Below are 19,680 nucleotides of genomic sequence, written 5' to 3' on the forward strand. Positions count from 1 at the left end.
CCAAACTTCATCCATTTAAGAATGATGGAGGCCACTGTGTTCTTGGTGACCCTCAAAGCTGCAGAAATGTTTAGGTACCCTTCCCCAGATCTGTGCCTCAAAACAATCCTGTCTCGGGGCTCTACAGACAATTCCTTTGACCTCATGGCTTAGTTTTTGCTCTGACATACACTGCCAACTGGTGTGTGCCTTTCCAAATCATGTCCAATCAATTGAATTTACCACAGGTGGACTCCAATCAAGTTGTATAAACATCTCATTGATGACCTATGGAATCAGGATGCACTTGAGCTCAATTTCGAGTCTCATAGCAAAGGGTCTGAATACTTATGGAAATATGGTATTTCTGTTATTTTTTATTTTTATAAATTAGCAAACATTTCTCAACCTGTTTTGTCATTTAGGTACTGTGTGTAGATCGCTGAGGATTTTTTAAAATCCATTTTAGAATAAGGCTGTAACGTAACAAAACGTGGAAAAAGTCAAGGGGTCTGAATACTTTCCAAATGAACTGTACATGTCAGAGGACTGTGTGTGTGTGTGTGAGAACCAAACACACACACACACACACACACACACACCACACACACACACACACACACACACACACACACACACACACACACACACACACACACACACACACACACACACACACACACACACACACGCACACGCACACACACCACCTCTTGGTACAGATAGGATTTATTCTAAGATGACAATAGCGTCAACGGTAACTATAACACAACAATAGTAATGCACAATTTGTTTTACACCCCCCAAAAAAAACAAATCGAGCCTTGATTTGGTTACTCTTAACACCAATGTTTCAGAATAAATGTAGGATCAATGTAACATCAACGTAGGATTGTGGGGGAACACAGACCAATGATGGAAAAGGCATTACAATACATTATATCTGATAAACATTGAAAACCAGAGTCGCCGTATCAACCACAACGGCAACAGTGGCGTGATGGTTGTAACTTACGTGTTCTGAATGGACTGACATCAGCCTCTTGCTGTTGAATTGTATTTTTTCACAAGAGAAGAAGTGGCACTAACTGAACATTGGGTCGAGTTCATTAGGGTATGCAACAGAAACCGCTTTAAAACATTTTGCAGTGTTAAAAATCAACAAAACACAAACAAACAAATAACAAACAAAACCATAACCTGAATCTCATACACTTCCTTTTGCAAAAGATTCCAGATAAGAGACGGTTATTATAAACATTGAACACTGGAGTTCCTTCCATTTATATATTTTTAATAACATAATAATTAGATCACATAATACATATTTATAACACATCATCGCCATAGTCTCTTTAATTGGCATAGGAAACAAGTGTAATGAAGGAGCATGCGGCCTCATGGACAGGTTGTATTGTGTAAACGTGAAAACGGACGCGAAAGTAGCTGAATGGCTTGTATCAAAATGGCCAGAGAGTAGCTGAGTGGCTTGTATCAAAATAGCCAGAGAGTAGCTGAGTGGCTTGTATCAAAATAGCCAGAGAGTAGCTGAGTGGCTTGTATCAAAATGGCCAGAGAGTAGCTGAGTGGCTTGTATCAAAATGGCCAGAGAGTAGCCGAGTGGCTCGTATCAAAATGGCCGATAGTCCTCTCAGTCAGTGACTCTGGCTCAAGCCACCATAGACCTGCGTTCAAAAGAAGGCGCTGTCTACTTGCTTCTCTCTTTTCTTATCTCCAGCCCCCCAGTGCCCCCCGAGGCTCCAGCAGGGGTCAAGGGGCTTGGAGGTCAAAGGTCAGGTGAGTCAAGGCGGCCACCCTCATACTTTCCTCACTCACTTGCTATCTGGCGTTTAGTCACTGTTTTATTTCTTTACAGCCTCCTGCCAGTCCTCCATCTCAGTACTTCTTTCATCCATTCATCATTCCATCTCTCTTTTTGTTTCTCCATCACCTTTCACTTCTCCCGCCGAGAGGACGGCGCCCAACTGCATCATGGGAAGGGTGGCGTTCCTCCTGGCACAGAGAAGGAGGATAGAGATGGGCAGAGCTAGGGAAGGACAGCAGTGAGAGATGGATGCCCACATGACCCATTCGAGCCCTGTTTCCCTCCCTCCCTCCTTCCCCCCATACACACTATTGGTATGGAAGGCGGTTCGGATGTCTTGTCTCCACCGCAACTCTCCCTCATACCATAAACTCGTTACTGCCATACAGAACCAGCTGTTGGGGCAGTGAGCTGAAGTCTGACTCCCTCCTGTGGCCCTCAGGGGCCTCGAGCGGCGAGCTTCTACTCAGCCTGAGCCGGTGGCAACTCTTCACCCCCACAGTGCCACTCGGGTCCCTCTCGGACTCTACTAAGGGGGCTCCTAGGCCCAAGGAGCAGGAGGAGAGTAGGGGGCCGGAGGAGGAGGAGCGGAAGCGGTAGTTGGGGGATTGAGGTATAATGGAGGAGGAGGAGAGCGAGGAGGAGGCGGTGGAGTCGACCGAGTTGGGTTGTCTCCGGAGGCAGCGGCGGCTCTTGGCTTCAGACTTCCGGGAGTGATAGGTGCCTGTTGAAAGGGTTAGGGTTTTTAAAATATTTTGTTTAACCCATCCACCCCACCCCCCTCCCAAGGACAAAATAGCTTTTTTTGTTACATACATACATACATACATACATACATACATACATACATACATACATACATACATACATACATACATACATACATACATACATACATACATACATACATACATACATACATACATACATACATACATACATACATGTTACATACACTTCATGACTAAAAGTATGTGGACACCTGCTTGTCCAACATCTCATTCCAAAATCATGGGCATTAATATGGAGTTGGCACACCCTTTGCTGCTATACACTCTTCTCCACTCTTCTGGGAAGGCTTTCCACTAGATGTTGGAACATTCCTGCGGTGACTTTCTTCCATTTAGCAACAAGAGCATTAGTGAGGTCGGGCACTGATGTTGGGCGATTAGGCCTGGCTCGTTCCAATTCATCCCAAAGCTAAAACAGAAAAGGGCTTTCCCCAAACTGTTGCCACAAAGTTAGAAGCATAGAATCGTTTAGAATGCCATTGTATGTTGTAGTGTTACGATTTCCCTTCACTGGAACTAAAGGGCCTTGCCGGAACCATGAAAAAAATTAACTGACCATTATTCTTCCTCCACCAAACTTTACAGTTGGGGCAGGTAGCGTTCTCCTGACATCTGCCAAACCCAGATTTGTCCGTTTGACTGCCAGATGGTGAAGCGTGACTCACTCCAGAGAACGTGTTTCCACTGCTCCAGAGTCCAATGGTGGTGAGCTTTACACCACTCCAGCCGACGCTTGGCATTGCGCATGGTGATCTTAGGCTTGTGTGCGGCTGCTCGGCCATGGAAACCCATTTCATGAAGCTCCCAACGAACAGTTTTTCTGCTGACGTTGCTTCCAGAGGCAGTTTGGAACTCGGTAGTGAGTGTTACAACCGAGGACAGAGTTTTTACGCACTACGTGCTTCAGCACTCGGCGGTCCCGTTCTGTGAGCTTGTCTGGCCTACCACTTCACGGCTGAGCCGTTGTTGCTCCTAGATGTTACCACTTCAGAATAAAAGCACTTACAGTTGACCGGGGCAGCTCTAGCAGGGCAGAAATTTGATGAACTGACTTGTTGGAAAGGTGGCATCCTATGACGGTACTGAGAAAGTCACTGAGCTCTTCAGTAAGGCCAATCTACTGCCAATGTTTGTCTATGGAGATTGCATGGCGGTGTGCTAGATTTTATACATCTGTCAGCAACAGGTGTGACTGAAATAGCCTAATTCACTCATTTGAAGAGGTGTCCACATACTTTTGTAGAGAGTGTACATGGGTGGCAGGTAGCCTGGCGGGTAGGAGTGTTGGGTCAGTAACCGAACAGTTGCTGGTTCGAATCCCGAATCGACAAGGTAAAAAATCTGTCATTCTGCAGGACACATTTCAGTTGAATGCATTCAGTTGTAGAAAGTATCCACTTTTACTTCCCTGCATGGTAGAGAAAAGTGTTTACCCACACACACACACACACACACACACACACACACACACACACACACACACACACACACACACACACACACACACACACACACACACACACACACACACACACACACACACACACACACACACACACGTCTCACCAGAGGGGTTGGAGGCGGCTCCTTCAGGGTCCATGTTGAGTTTCTCAGAGCTGTCTGCTGTTCCTATCGAGGCTTCCGACTCCAGAGTCTCATCATCAGACGCCCGCGGCTCCAAGATCAACATCTCATACGTTAACTCCTCCCTACACACACACACATATGTAGAATGTATGGACACACACACATATGTAGAATGTATGGACACATGACTGTAAGACGCTTTGGATAAAACCATCTGCATTTGATTTACACATCATGCCTACCACTTTGAAGATGCAAAATATTTTTTCTTGTGAAAAGAATTAACACAAAAAAACGAAAAACTTGAGCGTGCATAATTATTCATCCCCCAAAGTCAATACTTTGTAGAGCCACTTTATGCAGCAATTAAAGCTGAAAGTCTCTCGGGGTATGTCTCTATAAGCTTGGCACATCTAGCCACTGGGATTTTTGCCCATTCTTCAAGGCAAAACTGCTCCAGCTCCTTCAAGTTGGATGGGTTCTGCTGGTGTACAGCAATCTTTAAGTCATACCACAGATTCTCAATTGGATTGAGGTCTGGGCTTTGACTAGGCCATTCCAAGACATTTAAATGTTTCCCCTTAAACCACTCAAGTGTTGCTTTAGCAGTATGCTTAGGGTCATTGTCCTGCTGGAAGGTGAACCTCCATCCCAGCTTAAATCTCTGGAAGACAAACAGGTTTCCCTCAAGAACTTCGCTGTATTTAGCACCACCCATCATTCCTTCAATTCTGACCAGTTTCCCAGTCCCTGCCGATGAAAAACATCCCCACAGCATGATGCTGCCACCACCGTGCTTCACTGTGTAATACAGTTGAAACATTTGAGGCATTTATAAGTTATATTCTTCAAGAATCAATGGTTATATAGTAAATGGTTCTTTCAATAACTGCCAGTGAAGATTTCCTGTGGGGGTGAAATTGTTATTGGTGTTCTTGGGGTGATATGGTGTTCTTGGGGTGATATGGTGTTCTTGGGGTGATATGGTGTTCTTGGATGGTGTTCTTGGGGTGATATGAGGTGCTGGGTTTTCGCCAGACATAGCATTTTCCTTGATGGCCAAAAAGCTCAATTTTAGTCTGACCAGAGTACCTTCTTCCATATGTTTGGGGAGTCTCCCACATGCCTTTTGGCGAACATCAAACATGTTTGCTTATTTTTTTATTTAAGCAATGGCTTTTTTCTGGAAACTCTTCCGTAAAGCCCAGCTCTGTGGAGTGTACGGCTTAAAGTGGTCCTATGGACAGATACTCCAATCTCCGCTGTGGAGCTTTGCAGCTCCTTCAGGGTTATCTTTGGTCTCTTTGTTGCCTCTCTGATTAATGCCCTCCTTGCCCGGTCCGTGAGTTTTGGTGGGCGGCCCTCTCTTGGCAGGTTTGTTGTGGTGCCATATTCTTTCCATGTTTTAATAATGGATTTAAATGGTGCTCCGTGGGATGTTCAAAGTTTCTGATATTTTTTATAACCCAACCCTGATCTGTACTTCTCCACAACTTTGTCCCTGACCTGTTTGGAGAGCTCCTTGGTCTTCATGGTGCCGCTTGCTTGGTGGTGCCCTTTGCTTAGTGGTGTTGCAGACTCTGGGGCCTTTCAGAACAGGTGTATATATACTGAGATCATGTGACAGATCATGTGACACTTAGATTGCACACAGGTGGACTTTATTTAAATAATGATGTGACTTCTAAAGGTAATTGGTTGCACCAGATCTTATTTAGGGGCTTTATAGCAAAGGGGGTGAATACATACAGTGGGGGATAAAAGTATTTGATCCCCTGCTGATTTTGTACGTTTGCTCACTGACAAAGAAAGGATCAGTCTATAATTTTAATGGTAGGTTTATTTGAACAGTGAGAGACAGAATAACAACAAAAATATCCAGAAAAACGCATGTCAGAAATGTTATAAATTGATTTGCATTTTAATGAGGGAAATAAGTATTTGACCCCCTCTCAATCAGAAAGATTTCTGTCTCCCAGGTGTCTTTTATACAGGTAACGAGCTGAGATTAGGAGCACACTCTTAAAGGGAGTGGTCCTAACCACAGCTTGTTACCTGTAAAAAAGACACCTGTCCACAGAAGCAATCAATCAATCAGATTCCAAACTCTCCACCATGGCCAAGACCAAAGAGCTCTCCAAGGATGTCAGGGACAAGATTGTAGACCTACACAAGGCTGGAATGGGCTACAAGACCATCGCCAAGCAGCTTGGTGAGAAGGTGACAACATTTGGTGCGATTATTCGCAAATGGAAGAAACACGAAAGAACTCTCAATATCCCTCGGCCTGGGGCTCCATGCAAGATCTCACCTTGTGTAGTCGCAATGATCATGAGAATGGTGAGGAATCAGCCCAGAACTACACGGGAGGATCTTGTCAATGATCTCAAGGCAGCTGGGACCATAGTCACCAAGAAAACAATTGGTAGCACACTACGCCGTGAAGGACTGAAATCCTGCAGCGCCCGCAAGGTCCCCCTGCTCAAGAATACATATACATGCCCGTCTGAAGTTTGCCAATGAACATCTGAATGACTCAGAGGACAACTGGTGAAAGTGTTGTGGTCAAATGAGACCAAAATGGAGCTCTTTGACATCAACTCAACTCGCCGTGTTTGGAGGAGGAGGAATGCTGCCTATGACCCCAAGAACACCATCTCCACCGTCAAACATGGAGGTGGAAACATTATGCTTTGGGGGTGTTTTTCTGCTAAGGGGACAGGACAACTTCACCGCATCAAAGGGACGATGGACGAGGCCATGTACCGTCAAATCTTTGGTGAGAACCTCCTTCCCTCAGCCAGGGCATTGAAAATGGGTCGTGGATGGGTATTCCAGCATGACAATGACTCAAAACACACGGCCAAGGCAACAAAGGAGTGGCTCAAGAAGAAACACATTAAGGTCCTGGAGTGGCCTAGCCAGTCTTCAGACCTTAATCCCATAGAAAATCTGTGGAGGGAGCTGAAGGTTCGAGTTGCCAAACGTCAGCCTCGAAACCTTAATGACTTGGAGAAGATCTGCAAAGAGGAGTGGGACAAAATCCCTCCTGAGATGTGCGCAAACCTGGTGGCCAACTACAAGAAACGTCTGACCTCTGTGATTGCCAACAAGAGTTTTGCCACCAAGTACTAAGTCATGTTTTGCAGAGGGGTCAAATACTTATTTCCCTCATTAAAATGCAAATCATTTTATAACATTTCTGACATGCGTTTTTCAGGATTTTTTTGTTGTTATTCTGTCTCTCACTGTTCAAATAAACCTACTATTAAAATTATAGACTGATAATTTCTTTGTAAGTGGGCAAACGTACAAAATCAGCAGGGGATCAAATACTTTTTTCCCCCACTGCATGCATGGACAACTTTTCCGTATCTATACATTTTTTTAAACATTTTTTTAAACAAGTAATTTTTTTCATTTCACTTCACCAATTTGGACTATTTTGTGTATGTCCATTAGATGAAATCCAAATACAAATCCATTTAAATTACAGGTTGAAATGCAACAAAATAGGAAAAACGTCTAGGGGATGAATACTTTTGCAAGGCACTGTATTACCATCTGCTAAATGGCATATATATTACCACCTGCTAAATGGGGCGAATATTACCATCTGTAAAATGACATATATATTACCATCTGCTAAATGACATATATATTACCATCTGCTAAATGGCATATATATTACCATCTGCTAAATGACATATATATTACCATCTGCTAAATGACATATATATTACCATCTGCTAAATGACATATATATTACCATCTGCTAAATGACATATATATTACCATCTGCTAAATGACATATATATTACCATCTGCTAAATGACATATATATTACCATCTGCTAAATGACATATATATTCCCATCTGCTAAATGGCATATATATTCCCATCTGCTAAATGACGTATATATTACCATCTGCTAAATGACATATATATTACCATCTGCAAAATGGCATATATATTACCATCTGCTAAATGACATATATTACCATCTGCTAAATGACGTATATATATTACCATCTGCTAAATTCCATATATATTACCATCTGCTAAATGACGTATATATATTACCATCTGCTAAATGACATATATATTACCATCTGTAAAATGACATATATATTACCATCTGCTAAATGACGTATATATTACCATCTGTAAAATGACATATATATTATCATCTGCTAAATGGCATATATATATTACCATCTGTTAAATGACATATATATTACCATCTGCTAAATGGCATATATAGTACCATCTGCTAAATGACATATATATTACCATCTGCTAAATAACATATATATTACCATCTGTAAAATGACATATATATTACCATCTGCTAAATGACATATATATTACCATCTGCTAAATGGCATATATATTACCATCTGCTAAATGACATATATATTACCATCTGCTAAATGACATATATATTACCATCTGCTAAATGACATATATATTACCATCTGCTAAATGACATATATATTACCATCTGCTAAATGACATATATATTACCATCTGCTAAATGACATATATATTACCATCTGCTAAATGACATATATATTACCATCTGCTAAATGACATATATATTACCATCTGCTAAATGACATATATATTACCATCTGCTAAATAACATATATATTACCATCTGCTAAATGACATATATATTACCATCTGCTAAATGACATATATATTACCATCTGCTAAATGACGTATATTAATGTTATTATATATTACCCTGTCTACAGAATAACTCACTGAGCAGAACTAGGCTCTTTCTCTTGTTATCAACAAAGTTGTTCCCAAGACAATATACATTACTGCAGTGGTCACCAACCGGTCGATCGCCAAACATTTCTGTAAAAAACCCAACAATAAATCCTTGTGTTCCATGACTAGAGAGAGACTGTCAACGAATACAGCAGAGCTGCTGTTTTTATGAGTGAGTTCATGTTTAAGTTCTTACTCAGCACTGTCAACACTTTATTTTCAACACTTTTATAAGTCATAAAATGAGCTTCTCCACTCGCTCTGCAACCAGCAGTGCAGCTGTAATGAATGAGTAGGAAAGTGCATCGATAGGCTTGCGTCGTTATTATTAGCGGCTTGGGTCTTTTTCAATATTGAGTAATATTTCACTTCCTCTGTTCATAGGAGTAACAACATGAATTTGTTCATGAGGCAGAAGTAATGCGGTGCGACTCGAGTTTCACCATTAGCTGGAAGACGGTATCGTTTTTTGGTCAGTGTCAGTGGAGGAAAGGGACAGCGGAGGGATGTTGTGAGACGGACCCTCAGTCTGCTGCTCTCTCCCTCCGCTGAGACTGACCATCAGCCCAGTAAAATAAAAATAAAAAGCACATCATTTAAACGTGAGCTTACTCAGCTGTGTCCAACAAGTAATACAACAACTGATCTATTACTGGTGTGATCATATTGCACATCTCAAATTTTGAAATACATATTTATTTAAATGGTCCGAACAAGGCATTGGCAGGGAAATTCAAGCAAAGCCAATATGCAGTGAAAATGTATTGGGCCTATAGCCTACTGCACAAACATTATTGATACAGAACTGTTTTTACTTGGTTAATGTTGCAAAGGCTTATGTTTAAGTCATGTTTAAAACAAATCGGAGTGGTAGATCTCAGCTTGCATTTTGACTCAGAAAGTGATCTTGACTCAGAAAAGGTTTGTGACCACTGCTTTACTGTACTTTGATATTTGAGGAAGAGCCCTAGAGTACTAGAGTACTAGAGTTCTAGAGTACTAGAGTTGTTCTAGAGTTCTAGAGTTCTCGAGTACTAGAGTTGTTCTAGAGTACTAGAGTTGTTCTAGAGTTCTAGAGTACTAGAGTTGTTCCAGAGTTGTTCTAGAGTACTAGAGTACTAGAGTTCTAGAGTACTAGAGTTGTTCTAGAGTTCTAGAGTTCTAGAGTTCTAGAGTTCTCGAGTACTAGAGTTGTTCTAGAGTACTAGAGTTGTTCTAGAGTACTAGAGTACTAGAGTTGTACTAGAGTTCCAAAGTATTAGAGTTTTAGAGTTCTAGTAGAGTATAGTGACTTGTGAACACTGTTAATAATAAGAGACGATCAAGCTCACTTCTCTCTCTGCAGGCTCTCAATCTGCTCCGTGAGGACCCTCTCTTCCTGCTGCATGGTGGCCTGCTGCTGTTCTGTCAGCTCTGCTCTCTCCTCCTCTCCACTCTCCCCGTCCACCACCGGGAGCACTCTGGGGCTGAGGGGCGGGGAGGGCGTGTGGTGGCTGCTACCCCTCCGCAGACGACCTTTGCCCTATAGGACACAGGACACAAAGCTAGTTAGGATAGAGGCTAGGCTATAAGATCGTCTAGACTTGGCTAGGTCACTAGATAGGATAGAAAGGCTAGGCTATTAGATAGGCTAGGCTATTAGATAAGCTAGGCTATTAGATAAGCTAGGCTATTAGATAAGCTAGGCTATTAGATAAGCTAGGCTATTAGATTAGCTAGGCTATTAGGCTACGCTACAATGGGCTATTAGATAGGCTAGGCTATTAGATAGGCTAGGCTATTAGGCTAGGCTACAATGGACTATTAGATAGTTAGGATAGAGGCTGATCTAATGGTTCACATCGGACTCAGTGTCATGATTATTGTTTCTACTAACGATACATACACAGTAGAAACAGCCTGAGACATGAGTGTTCAATATGGCTGGACAGAAAACTCAATGTGTGACATAGTTGATGAGGGTCATTTATACTGTCATACGGTTGACAAGGGTCATTTATACTGTGATACGGTTGACAAGGGTCATTTATACTGTGATACGGTTGACGAGGGTAATTTATACTGTGATACGGTTGACGAGGGTAATTTATACTGTGATACGGTTGACGAGGGTAATTTATACTGTGATACGGTTGACGAGGGTAATTTATACTGTGATACGGTTGACGAGGGTCATTTATACTGTGATACGGTTGACGAGGGTCATTTATACTGTGATACGGTTGACGAGGGTCATTTATACTGTGATACGGTTGACGAGGGTAATTTATACTGTGATACGGTTGACGAGGGTCATTTATACTGTGATACGGTTGACGAGGGTAATTTATACTGTGATACGGTTGACGAGGGTAATTTATACTGTGATACGGTTGACGAGGGTAATTTATACTGTGATACGGTTGACGAGGGTAATTTATACTGTGATACGGTTGACGAGGGTCATTTATACTGTGATACGGTTGACGAGGGTCATTTATACTGTGATACGGTTGACGAGGGTCATTTTTACAGTGATGTGCATATTTTTCTTGACTATTTTTATGCAGTGTTATGACAAAGCTACTTCACGAGTGTTATAAAACCAACAAACTGTAGCGGACACACATACAGACACGCACGCACGCACAGGCATGACCTTTTGACCGGTGTTAGGCTGCATGTTATTATGTTGTGAAGCAAAAACATATATATTTTTTAAAAACATGTTGTGTTAGCCTTGGGGTTTGGTTTGGTCGGGATGCAACACTTCAAAACAGAAATTAAACAAAGCATGCTAACAGAAACCAACCACTGCTCTGCCTATCTGTCCAATGAACCAACCACTGCTCTGTCTATCTGCTCAACGGCATTAACCACTGCTCTGCCTATCTGTCCAACGAACCAACCACTGCTCTGCCTATCTGTCCAACAAACCAACAACTGCTCTGCCTAACAAACCAACCACTGCTCTGCCTATCTGTCCAACGAACCAACCACTGCTCTGCCCATCTGTCCAACAAACCAACCACTGCTCTGCCTATCTGTCCAACAAACCAACAACTGCTCTGCCTAACGAACCAACCACTGCTCTGCCTATCTGTCCAACGAACCAACCACTGCTCTGCCTATCTGTCCAACAAACCAACCACTGCTCTGCCCATCTGTCCAACAAACCAACCACTGCTCTGCCTATCTGTCCAACGAACCAACCACTGCTCTGCCTATCTGTCCAACGAACCAACCACTGCTCTGCCTATCTGTCCAACAAACCAACAACTGCTCTGCCTATCTGTCCAACGAACCAACCACTGCTCTGCCTATCTGTCCAACGAACCAACCACTGCTCTGCCTATCTGTCCAACGAACCAACCACTGCTCTGCCTATCTGTCTAACGAACCAACCACTGCTCTGCCCATCTGTCCAACGAACCAACCACTGCTCTGCCTATCTGTCTAACGAACCAACCACTGCTCTGCCCATCTGTCCAACGAACCAACCCCACTGCTCTGCCTATCTGTCCAACGAACCAACCACTGCTCTGCCTATCTGTCCAATGAACCAACCACTGCTCTGCCTATCTGTCCAACGAACCAACCACAGCTCTCATTGTTAACAGACACTAAGCACTCCTCTGCCTATCTGTCCAACGAACCAACCACTGCTCTGCCTATCTATCCAACGAACCAACCACAGCTCTCATTGTTAACAGACACTAAGCACTGCTCTGCCTATCTGTCTAATGAACCAACCACAGCTCTCATTTCTCTCACGTGACTTAGTAATGACCGTTGATAGTCATAATACATTCATCATAGAACTGTTTGAATTAACAAATAATAAATAAAAGGTTGATATTTATTACAAATCAATGGTGTCATCGGTGTGGAGATGCAGTGCATTCGCAAAGTATTCAGACCTCTTGACTTTTTCCACATTTTGTTACATTACAGCCTTATTCTAAAATGTATTACATTTTTTTGCTCTCATTAATATACACACACAATACCCCATAATTTATTATTTTTTATTTATTTTATTTCACCTTTATTTAACCAGGTAGGCTAGTTGAGAACAAGTTCTCATTTGCAACTGCGACCTGGCCAAGATAAAGCAAAGCAGTTCGACACATACAACAACACAGAGTTACACATGGAATAAACAAGCATACAGTCAATAATACAGTAGAAAAAGTCTAAATACAGTATGTGCAAATGAGGTAGGACAAGGGAGGTAATGCAATAAATAGGCCATGGTGGCGAAGTAATTACAAATTAGCAATTAAACACTGGAATGGTAGATGTGCAGAAGATGAATGTGCAAGTAGAGATACTGGGGTGCAAAGGAGCAGGACAAATAAATAAATACAGTATGGGGATGAGGTAGTTGGATGGGCTATTTACAGATGGGCTATGTACAGGTGCAGTGATCTATGAGCTGCTCTGACAGCTGGTAATTAAAGCTAGTGAGGGAGATATGAGTCTCCAGCTTCAGTGATTTTTGCAGTTCGTTCCAGTCATAGGCCACAGAGAACTGGAAAGAAAGGCAGCCAAAGGAAGAGTTGGCTTTGGGGGTGACCAGTGAGATATACCTGCTGGAGTGCGTGCTAAGGGTGGGTGCTGCTATGGTGACCAGTGTGCTGAGATAAGGCGGGCTTTACCTAGCAGAGACTTGTAGATGACCTGGAGCCAGTGGGTTTGGCGACGAGTATGAAGCGAGGGCCAGCCAACGAGAGCGTACAGGACACAGTGGTGGGTAGTATATGGGGCTTTGGTGACAAAACGGGTGGCACTGTGATAGACTGCATCCAATTTGTTGAGTAGAGTGTTGGAGGCTATTTTGTAAATGACATCGCCGAAGTCGAGGATCGGTAGGATAGTCAGTTTTACGAGAGTATGTCTGGCAGCATGAGTGAAGGTTGCTTTGTTGCGAAATAGGAAGCCGATTCTAGATTTAATTTTGGATTGGAGATGCTTCATGTGAGTCTGGAAGGAGAGTTTACTGTCTAACCAGACACCTAGATATTTATAGTTTTCCACATATTCTAAGTCAGAACCGTCGTGCAGAGTTGTGATGCTGCACGAGCAGGCAGGTGCGGGCAGCGATCGGTTGAAGAGCATGCATTTAGTTTTACTTACATTTAAGAGCAGTTGGAGGCCACAGAAGGAGAGTTGTATGGCATTGAAGCTCGTCTGGAGGTTAGTTAACACAGTGTCCAAAGAAGGGCCAGAGGTATACAGAATGGTGTCGTCTGCGTAGAGGTGGATCAGAGAATCACCAGCAGCAAGAGCGACATCATTGATGTATACAGAGAAGAGAGTCGGCCCGAGAATTGAACCCTGTGGCATCCCCACAGAGACTGCCAGAGGTTCGGACAACAGGCCCTCCGATTTGACACACTGAACTCTATCAGAGAAGAAGTTGGTGAACCAGGCGAGGCAATCATTTGAGAAACCAAGGCTGTTGAGTCTGCCGATAAGAATGTGGTGATTGACAGAGTCGAAAGCCTTGGCCAGGTCGATGAATACGGCTGCACAATAATGTCTCTTATCGTCGGCGGTTATGATATCGTTTAGTACCTTGAGCGTGGCTGAGGTGCACCCATGACCAGCTCGGAAACCAGATTGCATAGCTGAGAAGTTACGGTGGGATTCGAAATGGTCGTTAATCTGTTTGTTAACTTGTCTTTCGAAGACCTTAGAAAGGCAGGGTAGGATAGATATAGGTCTGTAGCAGTTTGGGTCTAGAGTGTCTCCCTCTTTGAAGAGGGGGATGACCGCAGAAGCTTTCCAATCTTTGGGAATCTCAGACAATACAAAAGAGAGGTTGAACAGGCTAGTAATAGGGGTTGCAACAATTTCGACAGATTATTTTAGAAAGAGAGGGTCCAGATTGTCTAGCCCGGCTGATATGTAGGGGTCCAGATTTTGCAGCTCTTCAGAACATCAGCTATCTGGATTTGGGTGAGGGAGAAATGGGGGAGGCTTGGGCCAGTTGCTGTGGAGGGTGGAGGGCTGTTGATCGGGGTAGGGGTAGCCAAGTGGAAAGCATGGCCAGCCGTAGAAAAATTCTTATTGAAATTCTCAATTATAGTTGATTTATCGGTGGTGACAGTGTTTCCTAGCCTCAGTGCAGTGCCCTTATTCTCCATGGACTTTACAGTGTCCCAGAACCTTTTTAAGTTTGTGCTACAGGATGCAAATTTCAGCTTGAAAAAGCTAGCCTTAGCTTTCCTAACTGCCTGTGTATATTGGTTCCTGACTTCCCTGAAATGTTGCATATCGTGGGGGCTATTCGATGCTAATGCAGAATGCCACAGGATGTTTTTGTGCTGGTCAAGGGCAGTCAGGTCTGGAGAGAACAAAGGGCTATATCTGTTCCTGGTTCTACATTTTTGAATGAGGCATGCTTACTTAAGATGGTAAGGAAGGCACTTTTAAAGAATAACCAGGCATCCTCTACTGATGGGATGAGGTCAATATCCTTCCAGGATACCTGAGCCAGGTCGATTAGAAAGGCCTGCTCGCTGAAGTGTTTTAGGGAGCGTTTGACAGTGATGAGGGGTGGTCGTTTGATTGCAGACCCATTACGGATGCAGGAAATGAGGCAGTGATAGCTGAGATCTTGGTTGAAAACAGCAGAGGTGTATTTGGAGGGCAAGTTGCTTAGGATAATATCTATGAGGGTGCCCGTGTTTACGGATTTGGGGTTGTACCTGGTGGGTACATTGATCATTTGTGTGAGATTGAGGGCATCAAGCTTAGATTGTAGGATGGCCGGGGTGTTAAGCATGTCCCAGTTTAGGTCACCTAGCAGCACAAGCTCTGAAGATTGATGGGGGGCAATCAATTCACATATGCTGTCCAGGGCACAGCTGGGGGCAGAGGGTGGTCTATATCAAGCGGCAACGGTGAGAGACTTGTTTCTGGAAAGGTGGATTTTTAAAAGTAGAAGCTCGAATTGTTTGGGTACAGACCTGGATAGTAAGACAGAACTCTGTAGGCTATCTCTGCTGTAGATTGCAACACCGCCCCCTTTGGCAGTTCTATCTTGTCGGAAAATGTTACAGTTGGGGATGGAAATTTCTTCCTAAGCCAGGATTAAGACACGGCTAGGATATCCGGGTTGGCAGAGTGTGCTAAAGCGGTGAATGAAATAAACTTAGGGAGGAGGCTTCTAATGTTAACATGCATGAAAATAATGACAAAGCAAAAACAGGTTTTTAGAAATGTGTGCAATTTTTTTTTTTTTTTTTGCACCAGTCTCAACGTCAACAGTGAAGAGGCGACTCCGGGATGCTGGTCTTCTAGGCAGAGATGCAAAGAAAAAGCCATATCTCAGACTGGCCAATAAAAATAAAAGATTAAGATGGGCAAAAGAACACAGACACTGGACAGAGGAACTCTGCCTAGAAGGCCAGCATCCCGGAGTCGCCTCTTCACTGCTGACGTTGAGACTGGTGTTTTACGGGTACTATTTAAGGCGTCTGTTTATCAAACTAGACACTCTAATGTACTTGTCCTCTTGCTCAGTTGTGCACTGGGGCCTCCCACTCCTCTTTCTATTCTGGTTGGAGACAGTTTGCTCTGTTCTGTGAAGGGAGTAGGACACAGCGTTGTACCAGATCTTCAGTTTCTTGGCAATTTCTTGCATGGAATAGCCTTCATTTCTCAGAACAAGAATAGACTAACGAGTTTCAGAAGAAAGTTCTTTGTTTCTGGCCATTTTGAGCCTGTAATCGAACCCACAAATTCTGATACTCCAGATACTCAACTAGTCTAAAGAAGGCCAGTTTTATTGCATCTTTAATCAGAACAACAGTTTTCAGCTGTGCTAACATAATTGCAAAAGGGTTTTCTAATGACAAATAGCCTTTTAAAATTATAAACTTGGATTAGCTAACACAACGTGCCATTGGAACACAGGAGTGATGGTTGCTGATAATGGGCCTCTGTACGCCTATGTAGACATTCCTTTAAAATAAATCAGCCGTTTCCAGCTACAATAGTCATTTACAACATTAACAATGTCTACACTGTATTTCTGATCAATGTGATGCTATTTTAAAAGGGCAAAATATTTGCTTTTCATTCAAAAACAAGGACATTTCTAAGTGACCCCAAACTTTTGAACGGAAGTGTAAGTAGTCAGACCCTTTATTCAGTACTCTGTTGAAGCACCTTTGGCAGCGATTACAGCTTTGAGTCTTCTTGGGTATGACGCTACAAGCTTGGCACACCTGTATTTGGGGAGTTTCTCCCATTCTTCTCTGCAGATCCTCTGAAACTCTGTCAGGTTGAATGTGGAGCATCGTTGCACAGCTATTTTCAGGTCTCTCCAGAGATGTTTAATCGGGTTCAAGTCCGGGCTCTGGCTGGGCCACTAAAGGACATTCAGAGACTCATCCCGAAGCCAAATGGCTATGTGCTTAGGGTCGTTGACCTGTTGAAAGGTGAACCTTTGCCCCAGTCTGAGGTCCTGAGCACTCTGGAGCAGGTTTTCATCAAGGATCTCTGTACTTTTCGCCGTTCATCTTTCCCTCGATAGTCTCCCAGTCCCTGCCTTTGAAAACCATCCCCACAGCATGATGCTGCCACCCCCATGCTTCACCGTAGGGATGGTGTACGGTTTCCTCCAGAAGTGATGCTTGGCATTCAGGACAAAGAGTTCGATCTTGGTTTCATCAGACCAGAGATTATTGTTTCTCATGGTCTGAGAATCCTTTAGGTGCCTTTTGGCAAACTCAAAGCGGGCTGTCATGTGCTTTTTACTGAGGAGTGGCTTCCATCTGGCCACTCTACCATAAAGGCCTGATTGTTGGAGTGCTGCAGAGATGGTCATTTTTTTTATGTGCAAAAATATCGAAAAAACAGTTTTCACTTTGTCATTATGGGGTATTGTGATGTCATTATGGGGTATTGTGATGTCATTATGGGGTATTGTGTGAAGATTGATAAGTAAAACATTTATTTTATCAATTTTAGAATAATAAAGCTGTAACGTAACAAAATGTGAAAAGAGGGAAGGAGACTGAATTCTTTCTGAACGCATTGTAAGTGACAAGCTGAGAATGACAGTTGGCCGACTGCAACAGACACAAAGACAATATTCTGTGGAAAATAAATATACAGAGAAAGGGAGGATGAAGACAGAGGGACAGCGAGAAGGACCGAGAGGAGGGAGAGAAGGGGGGAGAGAGAGAGGAGAGAGAGAGAGAGGAGGGAGAAAGATAGGAGATTGAGAGAGGAGGGAGAGAGAGAGGAGGGAGAGAGAGGACATAGAGGAGGGAGAGAGAGAAGAGAGAGAGGAGGGAGAAAGATAGGAGATTGAGAGAGGAGGGAGAGAGAGGAGAGAGAGGGAGAAGAAGGGAGAGAGAGGACATAGAGGAGGGAGAGAGAGAAGGGAGAGAGAGGAGGGAGAAAGAGAAGGGAGAGAGAGGAGGGAGAAAGAGAGGAGATTGAGAGAGAGAAGTAGGGAGAGAGCGAGGAGGGAGAAAGTGAGAAGGAGGGAGAGAGTGAGAAGGAGGGAGAGAGAGGTGGGAGAGGAGATTGAGAGAGGACAGAGAGAAGGGAAATAGAGAAGGAGGGGTAAAGAGAGAAGGACAGTGAGAGAGGACGGAGAGAGACAAGGGAGAGAAAAAAAGAAGAGATGGCACTGTGAGGGTACGCAGAATTGACTGACAGCATTGTCAGCACCACAGATAAATGGGCTGACAGGACTGGTTGATCGACAGCGCCACAGACAAATGGGCTAACAGGACTGGTTGATTGACAGTGCCACAGACAAATGGGCTAACAGGACTGGTTGATTGACAGCGCCACAGACAAATGGGCTAACAGGACTGGGTGTGGTCACATGAAGTATATACTAAGAATACATACCGGAGTGGTCGTGCGGGTTATGCCAATAAACTTAACAGCGATTAGTACAGGTTTCTGGAGTGGGGTAAGGGGAGAATAGGGTTAGAGAGGGTAACCTTCGTTGGAGGACATTACATTGTGTGAGAGGAATTAATAGTTAAAGGTTCAAAGTCAACCACTGGAAGACAGAGAGGGAGGTCTATGATGATCTCAGTCAGAGGGTAAGGTTACATTTGTCCTCACACGAGACCCTTGGGTCGTGTTCATTAGGTTATGCGACAGAAAACGCTTTAAAACATTTTGCAATGAAAATGAAAATGAGCGCCTCTTATTGGACAAGTCCAGAAAGTCCCTCCAATTTTCTGTCTGTTTTCTTCCATTTGATACCTAATGAACACGATGAACACCCCTGTGGTCCTGGTGCCTTACCATGGACTTCCTGATGTGTGTCAGTCTGCTCTTGGCCTTGTTCTCAGCAAATTCCAGACTGTTGATGTCCTTCAGTCTGGCCCTGTACTTATTCATCTGTTCTCCGATGATCAGCTCCACACACCTAGAGGAGGACATGGCAGAATGAGTCAGCTCCTAGAGGAGGACATGGCAGAATGAGTCAGCTCCTCACACCTAGAGGAGGACATGGCAGAATGAGTCAGCTCCTCACATCTAGAGGAGGACATGGCAGAATGAGTCAGCTCCTAGAGGAGGACATGGCAGAATGAGTCAGCTCCTCACACCTAGAGGAGGACATGGCAGAATGAGTCAGCTCCTAGAGGAGGACATGGTAGAATGAGTCAGCTCCACACACCTAGAGGAGGACATGACAGAATGAGTCAGCTGCTAGAGGAGGACATGGCAGAATGAGTCAGCTGCTAGAGG

At 43.6% G+C, this 19,680-nt stretch overlaps 1 protein-coding gene across 1 annotated transcript in view; it reads right to left on the minus strand.

Moving 5' to 3' along the window:
- Positions 1-574: 574 nt before the first annotated feature.
- Positions 575-19,680, minus strand: part of LOC106584683 (unconventional myosin-IXAb) — a 307,526-nt gene continuing 288,420 nt past the window's right edge. The window contains exons 38-41 of the mRNA XM_082968258.1: positions 19,234-19,357; positions 10,296-10,486; positions 4,162-4,304; positions 575-2,528 (exon numbers count right to left, since the gene is read on the minus strand). Coding sequence (XP_082824384.1) covers positions 2,164-2,528; positions 4,162-4,304; positions 10,296-10,486; positions 19,234-19,357 — 823 coding nt within the window. The 3' untranslated portion in view covers positions 575-2,163. The remainder of the gene's footprint in view (positions 2,529-4,161; positions 4,305-10,295; positions 10,487-19,233; positions 19,358-19,680) is intronic.

Source organism: Salmo salar, chromosome 23 (genome assembly GCF_965601325.2).
Source record: "Salmo salar chromosome 23, fSalSal1, whole genome shotgun sequence".
Lineage (NCBI taxonomy): Eukaryota > Metazoa > Chordata > Actinopteri > Salmoniformes > Salmonidae > Salmo > Salmo salar.